This window comes from Fragaria vesca, linkage group LG7, assembly GCF_000184155.1.
Source record: "Fragaria vesca subsp. vesca linkage group LG7, FraVesHawaii_1.0, whole genome shotgun sequence".
Taxonomy (NCBI): domain Eukaryota; kingdom Viridiplantae; phylum Streptophyta; class Magnoliopsida; order Rosales; family Rosaceae; genus Fragaria; species Fragaria vesca.
The window spans coordinates 16,095,020-16,109,303 of record NC_020497.1 but is presented as its reverse complement, the minus strand read 5'-3'; the positions used below and the strand labels follow the sequence as shown (position 1 = coordinate 16,109,303).

The following is a 14,284-nucleotide window of genomic DNA, read 5'->3' as shown; positions in this document are numbered from 1 at the left end:
TACAGTGCACGGACCCACATTTCTTTATCTTCAAGCATCTGTTGTTTCCTACAGCTCGATAGGTATAAAAAACAAACTTAATCAAGTTGTCATCTGGACAGTTCTCAGGCTTCCAGTAACGAGCGGAGAAAATAGATAGCAATAGGTGATCTGAACCAATTTGTTTTACAGGTGGTCCATAAAACACGTGGCCATCAAATGAACACGTAATCAAACTTTGACCAGGATGTAAATAAGGGAATTCGGAAACGGCAGATGGATTGTCATGAGCTGCAAATAGCGCACATACAGCAAACCCAATCCACTTGCTATTACTTGAATACGGAGGTATCTTCTCAGTTACCGTGTCTCCCAAACTCTGATTACTGAACCACTCAAACATTTCACTTCCAGGAAGTACACAACAGAAGAAACGAAAAGAAGGGGCTTCCTGCACCATATGAACCATCATAATTATTGATATGAATACCAATAATTGAACATAAAAACTTTAAAGAATAAATTGAATCCAGATTACCTCAAGTAACCGCTTCAGCATTGAATATAAAAAATAACTTGAATCCAGATTACCAACCGTACTGAATCTGCACGAATCTGATGGATCTGGAAACACTTTTAAGGAAGTACAATTGCTGGTTACTACACATAACCTGTCATTGAATGCGAGGTCTGGCAATTGCTCAAGCCTTTTGCAATCCTCCACGCTAATGTATTCCAGATCAGAAAGCAAATGAAGGCTGGCAGGAAGGGTGACAAAATTATTTCCTCCGAGTTCCAATTCCCTTAAGGTGGACAGAGAACCAATTTCATTCGGAATTTCTCCTTCACGGAGGTTACAGTCATTCAGTTTTAATGACGTCAAAGAAGACAAATGCTTCAAGGAAGCTAACAGAGGAAGCAAAGGGTGAGGACTCTTTCTCGGAAATAAGCCAAAAGATAAAAAATGAGAGTATGGCCGCTCTCTTGCAACAATTCCACACAAATCAAGCTCCACCAAACTCTCACTGAAACGCTCAACTGATGAAGGCGGGTTTTTAACAGCAGTCCCACTTAAAGAAAGCTTGGATAATCTTTTCATTTGCCCCATAAATTCTGGAATCATTTTTAGTTTTGAGCAGCCAGATACATCAAAAGTCTCAAGATATTCCATTTTTCACTTCACTTGGTAGACTCTTGATACTTCGGCAGTATCTAAAGTTCCAAATTTTGAGTCTCTTCAGCAATGCAATGGATGGATGAACCTTAACTAAATTCGTACAACCTTCAAAAACCAACCTCTCGAGGTTTGGAATGCCTGTGAAATCTGGGGTCATTGTCAAGTTTATGGAGTAACTAAGGTCGATAGATTTCAACTTGACCAAGCACTGTAGAAAATATGAATAATGGTAGAAGAATCAGCTTCATGCTTGAACTCTAAAAATTTAATAATACTTGTGCAAATAACAGATATTCGATAACTTACTTTCATTCCATTCCAGAGGTGACGAATATTGCTATGGGGAAGGCTAAGTTCAGTGAGTTCATCCGGTTGAAAACTTGGTGGGAGAGATTTTGAAGGATACCAACTCCAGTTCAGAAATCTCAAGGCATTAGGAAGACAATTAGGGCCAAGAGCAAGCCTCAAGTTATGAATGTAGAGAAGCTTCAGTTTACCCATTTTAGAGAAGGCTTCATGATTCCAATCTGCTTCTTCTAATTCAGGCAAGTGTAACCATATGCCTTCGATGGCTTCTGTTCCCTATTACAACAGATATGTCATTTCAAAAATAATTCATGTTAAATAAATGACAGTGCTATCCAAGCTTGGTGATTAGACTTGTTTAAAATCTTACCGTATTCTTGGTGAAAACATGAAAAACGTCTTTGTGAAGCCACAAACGACTGCGTCCACCAGGCTCTTCATAAGACTCTTGCCGTACAATTTCACGTCCCATTTCTTGTATCAAATCATGTATACCTATCTCATTGTCTGATGAAAAAGTTAAGAGAGATCTCTCAACAAGAACATCTATTGCAATACGAGTGCAAATGTCAGAACTATACAGTAGTTCAATAACAAACTTGGCTTGACATTCCGAAGAAAAACAGGCGATGTCCAGAAAAATTTTCTTCTCCATCTTATCGAGTCCATCATAACTTATTTTCAGGATGTCAAAGATTGTTCCGTCGGGAGTATTCCGTAGTTTTTCCAATGCAGAAATCCATGCATCTGCATTTCTTTTATACAAGAAAGACCCCAAAGTCTTAAGAGCTAAGGGAAGACCGCTGGCATAGCTAACAAAGCACCTAGAGAGCTCTGCAAAATCTTCTTCTGGCTCATATTTCCTAAAGGCTTTCAAACTAAAGAGCTTGAGAGCTTCATCATTGTTTAATCCCTTCAACTCATATGGTTCATCTATACCATGTGTGACTAGTATACGTTGATTTCTAGTTGTAATGATGATTCTACTCCTCATACCAAACCAGTCTTTTTCTCCCACCAAGGTTTCCAGTTGCTCTACTTGATCCACATCGTCAAGAACTAGAAGAACCGCTTTATTGCATAAACATCTCTTAGTCATATTCATTGCACTATAAACATCCCATACTTGTTCATTTTCTTGCTTCAAGATTTGGGACAGAATCTGCTTATGTATATGAACTAGACCATGGGTTGCAGAAACCTCTCTGACATTAGAAACAAAGATGGAAACTTCAAATTGATCAGAGATCTTCTCATAAACTTGTCTAGCAAGAGTTGTCTTACCCAGCCCACCCATTCCCCATAGCCCTATAAAGCGAACATCATTTGCTTCTTTATCTAAAAGAACATCTAATTCCTCCAGCTTAGTATCCATTCCAACTAACATCTCTGAGGAACCAAATAGTGTGGCACTAGGATGCACTTTGCTCCACAGTGCTTGCACAATCTCTTTGATAAGCTCTGTTCCATACCTACAAGAAGAATATAAGAATTCTCATGTTGAATATGTGATCATACAAAATATATAATCTACCCGTATGATAGAACTGAACCGCAACATTAAAGTGGTGTTATACAAAGATGCAGGGCAGTGTAAGCACTTCCTAAACTAACTCACCAACATTATATAACTTCTAAATATTGGTGTACTTCAATTTACGTGTCATTTGATCTCTGAATCAACAATTGAGACTTACCTGTAATCCTTTGAATTCCAGCCAGCGAGGTTCGCCACTTGTGTTAAAGCATCTCTCCACCCTTCCACTTCCTTACTATCTTCTCCAAACTTCTCTTCATGTTCATCAAACGCTTCAGCAAAGCTGTCCCTTTGGTGTCTCACATCAGACGGGTTGACCTCATAAAAGACCGGCAGAATGGTCCCTCTCTTTTCCATGCAATCCAAAATAATACACAGTTCAAGCAAACACCACGTGGAAGAAGCATAGTTTGGAGAAAGAACAACGATCGCAAACCTGGACTGCTCGATTGCTGAGATGAGCTCCGGAGAGATGGTTGTGCCTCTTTCAAGTTCAGGGTCGTCCCTGAAAGTCCTGATTCCTCGCCACTTCAACTTGTCGTATAAGTAATCAGTGAAGCCCTTCCGGGTGTCTTCGCCTCGGAAGCTCAAAAACACGTCGTATTTCCATGAGAAAGCTGAACCGGTGGAAGCTCTGACTTGGGTACTCAACGCCATCGGAAACTGATTGATTGGTGATCAGTAAAGATCAAGAGGGGTTCAATAAGAAGTGGAAATAATGGAGAGGAGAGTAAAGGTGACGGAAAGAGAAGTAACAGGGATCTGGAACTAATAACAGAACTGCAAAAGGAAATCAAAGCAAGTCTTTTTCATTGATAGCGGCTGTTCTCTTACAAAGACCATTTATAACCAGAATGAGCCTTCTAGATCTTGCCACTTGGCAAACATCCAACTAGTTTGGGGCAAAACCCTAATACATATTAATTAACAACTGATTAGTGAGCACGTGCGTCTCACATGTGGAAAGATCCACTTCGACAATTACTTGAAACGGTGCGCTTCAAGGTCGTTCTCCTGGTCTCTCTGCTAGGAAGATCATAACAAGAAGACTTTGACTCTCAGACCAAAAAAAAAAAAAGAAGAAGACTTTGACTCAAACGTCACCCAAGTCTGTCAGTAATGGAGTAATAGGTGGCAGAGCTGTAGGTATTTTCATTTTTTTTAAATGGGTTTTTAAGCCTAAAACCTAACTCGTACATGATGCTTTTGTTACAACGTTTTTCTATCATGAATCATGACTACAGAGAATAGACTGAGATGTGTCTTAAAGATGATATATTCAAACATTCTTTAGCAGTTTAGAATATGAGCATATTTGTCAATTAATTTGAATCGGTAGAGATCAGATTCTGGTATAGCGAAAAGCACATATCATTCCATCAAAAAGTTTTTTTAGTTTTTTTTTCTTTTCTTTTTGGAAGAACTAGCTGCAGCCACCCATGACTACGCAAGTGATGCAATGCTAGGCCGAGGAGGGTCTGGACAGGTTTACCGAGGATTCGTAAAAAGTTAGGTTGCGATGTTGCTGTGGAGAGGACTTATGCACAATGTGATCATATCTACTTTAGAAAAAAAAAAAAAAATTAAATCATTAGACGCTTAATACATAGAAATAAGAAATGTGGTGCAATTCATCAGATCGTGTCATGGCCAAGGCGAATGCTTGATTCTTTACCAATACATGCCTTGACACACATCCATTTGGCGGAAGGAATCCTCTCAGTGGGATGTTGGTTCACAATCGCTTCAGGCTTGGCCTCGGCTTTTCAGTACCTATACAAATATGCAGGACTGTGTGCGCTTAACAGGTACATCAAGCTAACGTAGTGTTGGAAAATGATTTCAACACTAGGCTTGGCGACGATGTTGAAGACTGATAAAATGGCTGTGCTAGGCAATTTAGGCTACGTCGCACAAGAGTATGCAAACCAAGGGAAAGCCAGTAAAGAATCGGACATGTTTAGCTTCGGAGATTTAACCTTGAAAAATGGGTGGAGGAAGAACTTGCAAGGATGGAGGATATCACCTGATGCATATTAGTCCGAGCCAATTAGAGCTAGACAAATTGTACCTTGGTAGATAGAAATCAAAACCCATCCAAACCAAGCAACATAATCTTGCAGTTACCTTTCTCTTGTTGTAGGAACATCAAGAGTTTTCCCACTACCGGCCATGGAAACCTGCCGTGCATCAAGATCCCACTTTCCTTCCCTGTTTGGAGTTGATTTAGAAGAAGCAAAGTGTGTACCTCCCAATGCTTGCTTGTGGCAAAAGTCAAGACTTAAAGATGTGCACTGCACAGTCACCTAAGTCGTTTTAGTGAGAGCCAATTATATCAAAAGCCGCACAACCAAATACCTTCGACAGATTCAAACCGACACCGTCCAAACTAAGATACAACTGCAGATCTTCAAAGTAGCTTCCATAGGAAGGCGATCAATACTTTCAGTAACCACCTTTTTCTTGTTGGAGTGACATGAAGAGTTTCCCCATTACTGGCCACCGCAGAACTGTCATCTATATATGTCGTCCCATGTACATTTAGATACTCGAGTTACGCACTGCATAATTATATATATTAATTACTAGAGAAGAACAGAAAAAGAAAAAAGGGAACTGTATCTCATCGTGGACATGGACAACTAACCTTTTTACTCTTAAACTGTGGTCTTCATGACTTGGTAAATAATGAATTATTTGATCTCTACTACTATGATATATACACTAGATAGTATCTCACTTCTGTTATTGATCAAGATGGCAGAGCAAATGATGAGACAAGCACATGAGAGACAGAGAAACATGTTAAAGAACATAATAAGATAGATCCGGTTGCAACTGGGAGTCATAATATGAGATTGTTACTTGCATAGAATAGCAGTGTTACCCTTTAATTTTTGCATTGAGACACTGGATGGTTACACGAAGCACAAGGCAGCCTTTCATTCTTCCGCAGAGTAATATTCATCGTCATAGCCACAACTGCGTTGTTCCTCAACGTTGGCACTACCTTGTTCATATACTGATTTACTCTTAGATTGGTTCATTTTAGCGATCAGCTCTTCCATGTCGTGCTCATACAGTGCACGGGCCCCACATTTCTTTACCTTCAAGCATCTGTTGTTTCGTACAGGTCGATGGGTTTCGAAAACACACTTAACCAAAGTGTCCTCCAGAAAATTCTCAAGTTGCAAGTAATGAGTGGAGAAAACAGAGAAAATAAGGTGATCCGAATCCACTTGCTGTTTAACAGGGTAATGAAAACTGTAGACTGAACCAATTGGTTTAACTTGGAAACGAAAACTGTAGAACCTCAATGTAGACGTAACTGAATTTTCATCAGGATTTAAATCACGCTCTTCAGGAACGGCAGATGGATTGTCTTGAGCTGCAAATAACGCACATACAGCGATCCCAATCCACTTGCTGCTATTACATGAATAAGGTATCTTCTCAGTTACCGAGTCTCCCACACTTTGATTACTGAACCACTCAAAAATATAACTTCCAGGAAATACAAGACTGAAATAGTGAAAGGAAGGAGGGGTTTCCTGCATCATATGAACCATCATATCACAATTATTCATATGTTTACCAACCACAATCATATAAACCGTACTGAATATAAAAACTCTAGCACAGGCTATAAAATAACTTGAATCCAGATTACCTCAAGCAACCTCTTCAGGATTGAATACAACAAATAACTTGAATCCAGATTACCAATCGTATTGAATCTGCACAAATCTGATGGATCTGGGAAAGCTTGTAAGGATGTACAATTGAATGAATTGATGCTTCCTACACATAATTCACCATTTAATTGGAGGTCTGGCAATTGTTCAAGCATTTTGCAATTCTCCACGTTAAAGAATGTAAGCTTAGAAAGCAATCGAATGCTTGCAGGAAGGGTAACAAAATTATGTCCCCCGAGTTCCAAGAACTTCAAGGAGGACAGAGAACCAATATCATTGGGAATTGCTCCTTCACAGAGATTACAATCATTCAGCTTTAATGACGTCAAAAAAGACAAATGCTTCAAGGAAGCTAACAGTGGAAGCAAAGGGTGAGGTCCATTTCTTGGAAATAAGCCAAAAGATGATACACTGAGATTCTGCTTTAGAAAAAGGGAGTATGCCCTCTCTCTTTTAACAGTTCCACTCAAATCAAGCTCCACCAAACTCTCACTGAAGCGCTCAATTGATGAAGGCTAGTTTCTCAAGAACAGTCCCACTTAAAGAAAGCTTCGACAATTCTTTTCATTTGACCCCAGAAATTCTGGGATCATTTTTAGTTTTGAGCAGCCAGATACATCAAAAGTTTCAAGAAATTCCATTTTCACTTCACGTGGTAGACTCTTAATACTTCTGCAGTTTCTATAATTCCAAATTTTGAGTCTCTTGAGCAATGCAACAGATGGATGAACCTTCACTAAATTCGTACAGCCTTCAAGAACCAACTTCTCAAGGTTTTGAATACCAGTGAAATCTGGGGTTTTTGTCAAGTTTTTGGAGCAACTAAGATCGATAGATTTCAACTTGTTTAAATACTGTAGAAAACATAAAGAACGGTAGAACAATCAACTTCCATGCATGAATCTTAAAATTAAATTAAATTTTTGCAATAGAAGATATTCAATAACATACTGTTGTTCCATCCCAGAAGTGATGAATATTGCTATGGGGCAAACTAAGTTCAATAAGATCATCCGGTTGAAAACCTGGTGGGAGAGATTTTGAAGGATACCAACGCCAATTCAGAAATCTCAACGCATTAGGAAGATATTTGGGGCCAGCAGGAAGCCTCAAATTATGAATGTGTAGCATCTTCAGTTTACACATGATAGAGAAGCCCTCAAGATTCCAATCCGCCTCTTCTCGTAATTAAGGAGCAGTGATGTTCTTGGATTGGTTCATTTAGCCAACAACTCTTCCATGTCGTTCTCATACAGTGCACGGACCCCACATTTCTTTATCTTCAAGCATCTGTTGTTTCCGACAGCAGTGGTCTCAATAACAAACTTAACCAAGTTGTCATCTGGACGGTTCTCAGGCTTCCAGTAACGAGCGGAGATAACACCTAAAAAAAGGTGATCTGAATCAATTTTTTTTATATGTTCGTGCCCAAAGTAGCGGTCAGTAGTAAATTTACACGTAATGAAGGGACCAGGATCTAAATCACGGGCTTCAGGAACGGCAGATGGATTGTCATGAGCTGCAAATAGCGCACATACAGCAAACCCAATCCACTTGCTATTACTTGAATACGGAGGTATCTTCTCAGTTAGCGTGTTTCCCAAACTCTGATTACTGAACCACTCAAACATTTCACTTCCAGGAAGTAGACAACTGAACAAATCAAAAGAAGGGGATTCCTGCACCATATGAACCATCATAATTATTGATATGAATACCAAACATAATCATATCGACCGTACTGAACATAAAAACTTTAGCACCGACTATAAAGAATAAATTGAATCCAGATTTTACCTCAAGTAACCGCTTCAGCATTGAATATAAAAAATAACTTGAATCCAGATTACCAACCGAACTGAATGCTGATGGATCTGGAAACACTTTTAAGGAAGTACAATTGCTGGAATTTACCCATAACCTCTCATTGAATGGGAGGTCTGGCAATTGCTCAAGCCTTTTGCAATTTTCCACGCTAATGAATCCCAGATTAGAAAGCAAACGAAGGCTTGCAGGAAGGGTGACAAAATTATTTCCTCCAAGTTCCAACGACTTTAAGGTGGACAGAGAACCAATATCATTCGGAATTTCTCCTTCATGGAGATTACAGTCATTCAGTTTTAACGACGTCAAACAAGACAAATGCTTCAAGGAAGCTAACAGAGGAAGCAAAGGGTGAGGACTCTTTCTTGGAAATAAGCCAGAAGATGAAACTCTAACATTCTGCTTTAAAAAATGAGAGTATGGCCGCTCTCTTGCAACAATTCCACACAAATCAAGCTCCGCCAAACTCTCACTGAAGCGCTCAACTGATGAAGGCAGGTTCTTAACAGCAGTACCACTTATAGAAAGCTTGGATAATCTTTTCATTTGCCCCATAAATTCTGGAAACATTTTTAGTGTTGAGCAGCCAGATACATCAAAAGTCTCAAGATATTCCATTTTCACTTCACTTGGTAGACTTTTCATACTTCGGCAGTATCTAAAGTTCCAAATTTTGAGTCTCTTCAGCAATGCAATGGATGGATGAACCTTAATTAAATTCGTACAACCTTCAAAAACCAACCTCTCGAGGTTTGGAATGCCTGTGAAATCTGGGGTCATTGTCAAGTTTATGGAGTAACTAAGGTCGATAGATTTCAACTTGACCAAGCACTGTAGGAAATATGAAGAATGGTAGAACAATCAGATTCATGCTAGAACTCTAAAATTTAATAATACTTGTGCAAATAACAGATATTCGATAACTTACTTTCATTCCATTCCAGAGGTGACGAATATTGCTGTGGGGCAAACTAAGTTCAATAAGATCATCCGGTTGAAAACCTGGTGGGAGAGATTTTGAAGGATACCAACCCCAATTCAGAAATCTCAACGCATTAGGAAGATATTTGGGGCCAGCAGAAAGCCTCAAATTATGAATGTGTAGCCGCTTCAGTTTATACATGATAGAGAAGCCCTCAAGATTCCAATCTGCCTCTTCTATTTCAGGCAAATGTAAGAAGATGCCTTCAATGGCTTCTGTTCCCTAATACATGAAAGTAAGAGATGAGTCAATTAAATTATCATGAATGTATCATGTAAGAAAATTATAGTGATATCCAAGCCTTTCAGTTTGTTAGAATTCTTACCGAATTCCTTGTGAATACATGAAAAATGTCGTTAGGGAGCCACAACCGACTGCGTCTACCAGGTTCTTCTTGACACTCTTGACGAACAATTTCACATCCCATTTCTTGTATCAAGTCATGTATAAATACTTGCTTTCTTGAAGAAATAGTTATGAGAGATCTCTCAACAAGAACATCTATTGCAATATGACTGCAAAAATCGGAACTGTATAGTAGGTCAACTGCATACTCGTTTTGATACCATCTACAAAAGCATGCAATGTCCAGAAAAATTTTCTTCTCCATCTTATCGAGTCCATCATAACTTATTTTCAGGACGTCAAAGATTGTTCTGTTGGGAGTTCCTTGTAGCTTTTCCAGTGTAGAACTCCATGCATCTGCACTTCTTTTATACAAAAAAGACCCCAAAGTTTTAAGAGCTAAGGGAAGACCTCCAGCATAGATAATGAATCTCTTAGAGTCTTCAGCATACTCATCTTCAGGTTCATATTTCCTAAAGGCTTTCCAACAAAAGAGCTTAAGAGCGTCATCTTTAGTTAGTATCTTCACCTCATATGGTTCATCTATACCATGTGTGACTAGTATATGTCGATTTCTAGTTGTAATGATGATTCTACTCCTCAAACCAAACCAGTCTCTTTCTCCCACCAAGGTTTCCAGTTGCTCTACTTGATCCACATCGTCAAGAACTAGAAGAACCGCCTTATTACATAAGTGTCTCTTAGTCATAGTGATACCACTATAAACATCCCATACTTGTACCTTTTCTTGCTTCAAGATTTGGGACAGAATCTGCTTTTGTATATGAACTAGACCATGGGTTGCAGAAACCTCTCTGACATTAGAAACAAAGATGGAAACTTCAAATTGATCAGAGATCTTCTCATAAACTAGTCTAGCAAGAGTTGTCTTACCCAGCCCACCCATTCCCCATATCCCTATAAAGCGAACATCATTTGCTTCTGTATCTAAAAGAACATCTATTTCCTCCAGCTTAGTATCCATTCCAACTAACATCACTGAGGAACCAAATAGTGTGGGACTAGGATGCACTTTGCTCCACAGTGCTTGCACAATCTCTTTGATAAGCTCTGTTTCATACCTACAAGAAGAATATAGCAATTCTCATGTTGAATATGTGATCATACAAAATATATAATCTACCCGTATGATAGAACTGAACCGCAACATTAAAGTGGTGTTCTGTACTGTTATACAAAGATGCAGGGCAGTGTAAGCACTTCCTAAACTAACTCACCAACATTATATAACTTCTAAATATTGATGTACTTCAATTTACATGTCATTTGATCTCTGAATCAACAATTGAGACTTACCTGTAATCCTTTGAATTCCAGCCAGCGAGGTTCCCCACTTTTGTCAAAGCATCTCTCCACCCTTCCACTTCCTCACTATCTTCTCCAAACTTCTCTTCATGTTCATCAAACGCTTCAGCAAAGCTGTCCCTTTGGTGTCTCACATCAGACGGGTTGACCTCATAAAAGACCGGCAGAATGGTCCCTCTCTTTTCCATGCAATCCAAAATCTTACACAGTTCAAGCAAACACCACGTGGAAGAAGCATAGTTTGGAGAAAGAACAACGATCGCAAACCTGGACTGCTCGATTGCTGAGATGAGCTCCGGAGAGATGGTTGCGCCTCTTTCAAGTTCAGGGTCGTCCCTGAAAGTCCTGATTCCTCGCCACTTCAACTTGTCGTATAAGTAATCAGTGAAGCCCTTCCGGGTGTCTTCGCCTCGGAAGCTCAAAAACACGTCGTATTTCCATGGGAAAGCTGAATCGGTGGAAGCTCTGACTTGGGTACTCAACGCCATCGGAAACTGATTGATTGGTGATCAGTAAAGATCAAGAGGGGTACAAGAAGAAGTGGAAATAAATCATATAATGGAGAGGAGAGCAAAGGTGACGGACCCAAAGGTGACGACGGAAAGAGAATATATTAGTCTTTCAGTAATGGAGTGATAGATGGCAGAGCTGTAGGGAAGGCATATATTATTAGTTTTTTTTTTTTTTTTTTTTTGTTACAGCATATATTATAGCTTTATATCTTTATATCTGGTTTTTTTTTAAGCCTAAAGCCTAAGTCGTACATGATGATTGATGATTTTGTCACAACGTATAAAAAACTACAAAAAATAATAGATTTCACACTTAGGGCGCTGTCACCAACTCGACGACTTTTAGATAAAGAACAACTAATGTTGGTACGAATTTTTTTTAGATTTAAACATTCTTTAGGAATTTAATTAGCTAATTTAGCTTTACCATATGATCGTGTTTGTTTACTAGTTTGAATTGGTAAAGATCGTATTCTGCACATATCATTCCATAAAAAAAATTCATAGTTCTTTTGGAAGGACTAGCTGCAGCAACCTTTGACTTCACAAAGGTTTACAAAGGAGTCATAAAAACTTAGGTTGCGATGTTGCTGTGAAGAGGGACTTATGCACAATCTGATCATATCTACTTTGAAGATCTTCATCAATGAAGTTAAAATCATTAGACGCTTAATACATAGAAATGTGGTGCAATTCATCGGATGGTGTCATGATTAAGGCAAATGCTTGCTTCTTTACCAAAACATGCCATACAGCAGCCTTGACACACATCCATCCATTTGGTGGAAGGAATCCTCTCTGTGGGATGTCAGGTTCACAATAGCTTCAGGCTTGGCCTTGGCTTTTCAGTACCTACACAAAGATGCAGGACTGTGTGTGCTTCACAGGTACATCAAATCAGGTAATGTAGTGTTGGAAAATGATTTCAACACTACGCTTGGCGACGTTGTTGAAGACTGATAGAATGGCTGTGCTAGGCCATTTAGGCTACATCGCACCAGAGTATGCAAACCCAGGGAAAGCCAGTAAAGAATCGGACATGTTAAGCTTTAGAGATGTAACCTTGGAAAATGGGTGGAAGAAGAATTTGCAAGGATGGAGATCACCTGATTCATATTAGTCCGAGCCATTAGAGCAAGATAAAATGTACCTGTGGTAGATAGAAATGGAAACCCATCCAAACCAAGTAACATAAACTTGCAGTTACCTTTCTCTTGTTGTAGGAACATCAAGAGTTTTCCCACTACTAGCCATGGCTGACCTGCCGGGCATCAAGAGCCTACTTTCCTTCCCTGTTTGGAGTTAATTTAGAAGAAGCAAAGTGTGCCTCCCAATGCTTGCTTGTGGCAAAAGGCAAGACTTACAAACGTGCACTGCATAGTAAATAGCATATGCTGCATGTAAGTCTTTTGCAATGCGAAATATGTATACTATATTGAAGCACAAGATGTTAAGAAATCCAGTTTAGCTAAATGGAAAACCAAAAGTTATATATCTTTCGGTTGAGTCTATTCATAAGTTGATTTAGAAAGAGAAGCAACCGTATCTTATCTCAGAAAACTAGCACAAGCTTCTTACATTTATTGGTCAATAAGCACAAGTTAGTATTATCGACTCTTGGAAACTGTCCATTCATAACTAAATCTAATGAATTATTCATCTGTACTACTTTGATATAACATCTGACTCATGTTACTGATCAAGATAACAGACCAGATGATGAAAGGTGTCCATGATGTAAAAGAACATAAGAGATCGAGAAAGCAAGGTAACTGCAAGTTAGATGGTTACTTACTTGATGGTTGATATAACTTGTTAATACTAATAATAGCAGTATTAGCCTTGCATTTATCCCTTGAGACACATGATGTTTCAAAGCAAGACAGTGTCCTCTAAATATCTTCACTCTTCAGCAGAGTAGTATTCATCCTCACCGCCACCACTTGTGCTTGGTGCTGCCTCCGGTATTCCCTTTACGATAGCACTACGTTGTTCATATGCTGATTTGTCTAAATCACAATCCACAGGTTCTTCCATGTAAAGAGAAATGCTGCTGTTGGCTTGATTCACTTTACTGATCATCTCTTCCATGTCGTGCTTGTACAGTGCATAGGCCCCAGATTTCTTCACCTGCAAGCATCTGTTGTTTCCTTCAGCTCGATTGACTTCGAAAACAAACTTAACCTCATTGCACATGTCTTCCAGACAGTACTTGGGTTTTAAGAAACGCTTGTGTAAAACAACAAAGTAAAGGTGGTCTGCAACAATTTGTTTTATGCTGAAACCAACAGCTGACACGCCAGAACTGTATCCATTCCAGGTACAAGTGATTTCACTTGTATCAGGGTCTAACTCATCGTCTTCAGGAACGGCAGACGGATCGTCTTGAGGTACTAATAGAGCACATACAGCAACACCAATAAACTTGCTGCTATTACTTGGATCCGAATGTAACTTAGCAGTCACTGAGTCTCCCAAACTTTGATTGCTGAACCACTCAAAAATTTCACTTCCAGGAATTACAAAACTGAAATAGTAAAAAGAACAAGGGGTTTCCTGCATGCAGCATATGAGATCATATCACAACTACTGAAGGAGAGA

At 39.2% G+C, this 14,284-nt stretch overlaps 4 protein-coding genes and 1 pseudogene across 5 annotated transcripts in view; 1 reads left to right on the top strand and 4 right to left on the bottom strand.

Moving 5' to 3' along the window:
• The window catches only part of LOC101312978, a 6,673-nt pseudogene extending 2,665 nt beyond the window's left edge, over positions 1–4,008 (bottom strand). Inside the window, exons 1-5 of the transcript XR_185355.1 lie at positions 3,160–4,008; positions 1,833–2,934; positions 1,463–1,738; positions 518–1,364; positions 4–430 (exon numbers count right to left, since the gene is read on the bottom strand). The product of XR_185355.1 is annotated as a TMV resistance protein N-like (transcript). The remainder of the gene's footprint in view (positions 1–3; positions 431–517; positions 1,365–1,462; positions 1,739–1,832; positions 2,935–3,159) is intronic.
• Positions 1–11,971, top strand: part of LOC101296902 (UDP-glucose flavonoid 3-O-glucosyltransferase 7-like) — a 29,502-nt gene extending 17,531 nt beyond the window's left edge. The window contains exon 3 of the mRNA XM_004307416.1: positions 11,962–11,971. The gene's annotated coding sequence lies outside the window, so the exon portion shown is untranslated. The remainder of the gene's footprint in view (positions 1–11,961) is intronic.
• Positions 5,942–7,840, bottom strand: LOC101312683 (TMV resistance protein N-like). The gene is made up of 4 exons (XM_004308791.1): positions 7,646–7,840; positions 7,312–7,548; positions 6,670–7,209; positions 5,942–6,550 (listed from the first exon to the last, which is right to left on the bottom strand). Exons 1-4 carry the CDS (start codon positions 7,838–7,840, stop codon positions 5,942–5,944), a joined length of 1,581 nt encoding a protein of 526 aa, XP_004308839.1.
• On the bottom strand, positions 7,752–11,659 carry LOC101296611 (TMV resistance protein N-like). The gene is made up of 5 exons (XM_004307415.1): positions 11,163–11,659; positions 9,826–10,927; positions 9,447–9,722; positions 8,492–9,349; positions 7,752–8,373 (listed from the first exon to the last, which is right to left on the bottom strand). Exons 1-5 carry the CDS (start codon positions 11,657–11,659, stop codon positions 7,912–7,914), a joined length of 3,195 nt encoding a protein of 1,064 aa, XP_004307463.1. The 3' UTR covers positions 7,752–7,911.
• A 171-nt stretch (positions 11,972–12,142) lies between the features above and the next one.
• LOC101312397 (TMV resistance protein N-like) overlaps positions 12,143–14,284 on the bottom strand; it is a 5,259-nt gene continuing 3,117 nt past the window's right edge. Inside the window, exons 5-7 of the mRNA XM_004308790.1 lie at positions 13,479–14,265; positions 12,891–13,056; positions 12,143–12,789 (exon numbers count right to left, since the gene is read on the bottom strand). Of these exons, the coding sequence (XP_004308838.1) occupies positions 13,586–14,265 (680 nt within the window). The 3' untranslated portion in view covers positions 12,143–12,789; positions 12,891–13,056; positions 13,479–13,585. The remainder of the gene's footprint in view (positions 12,790–12,890; positions 13,057–13,478; positions 14,266–14,284) is intronic.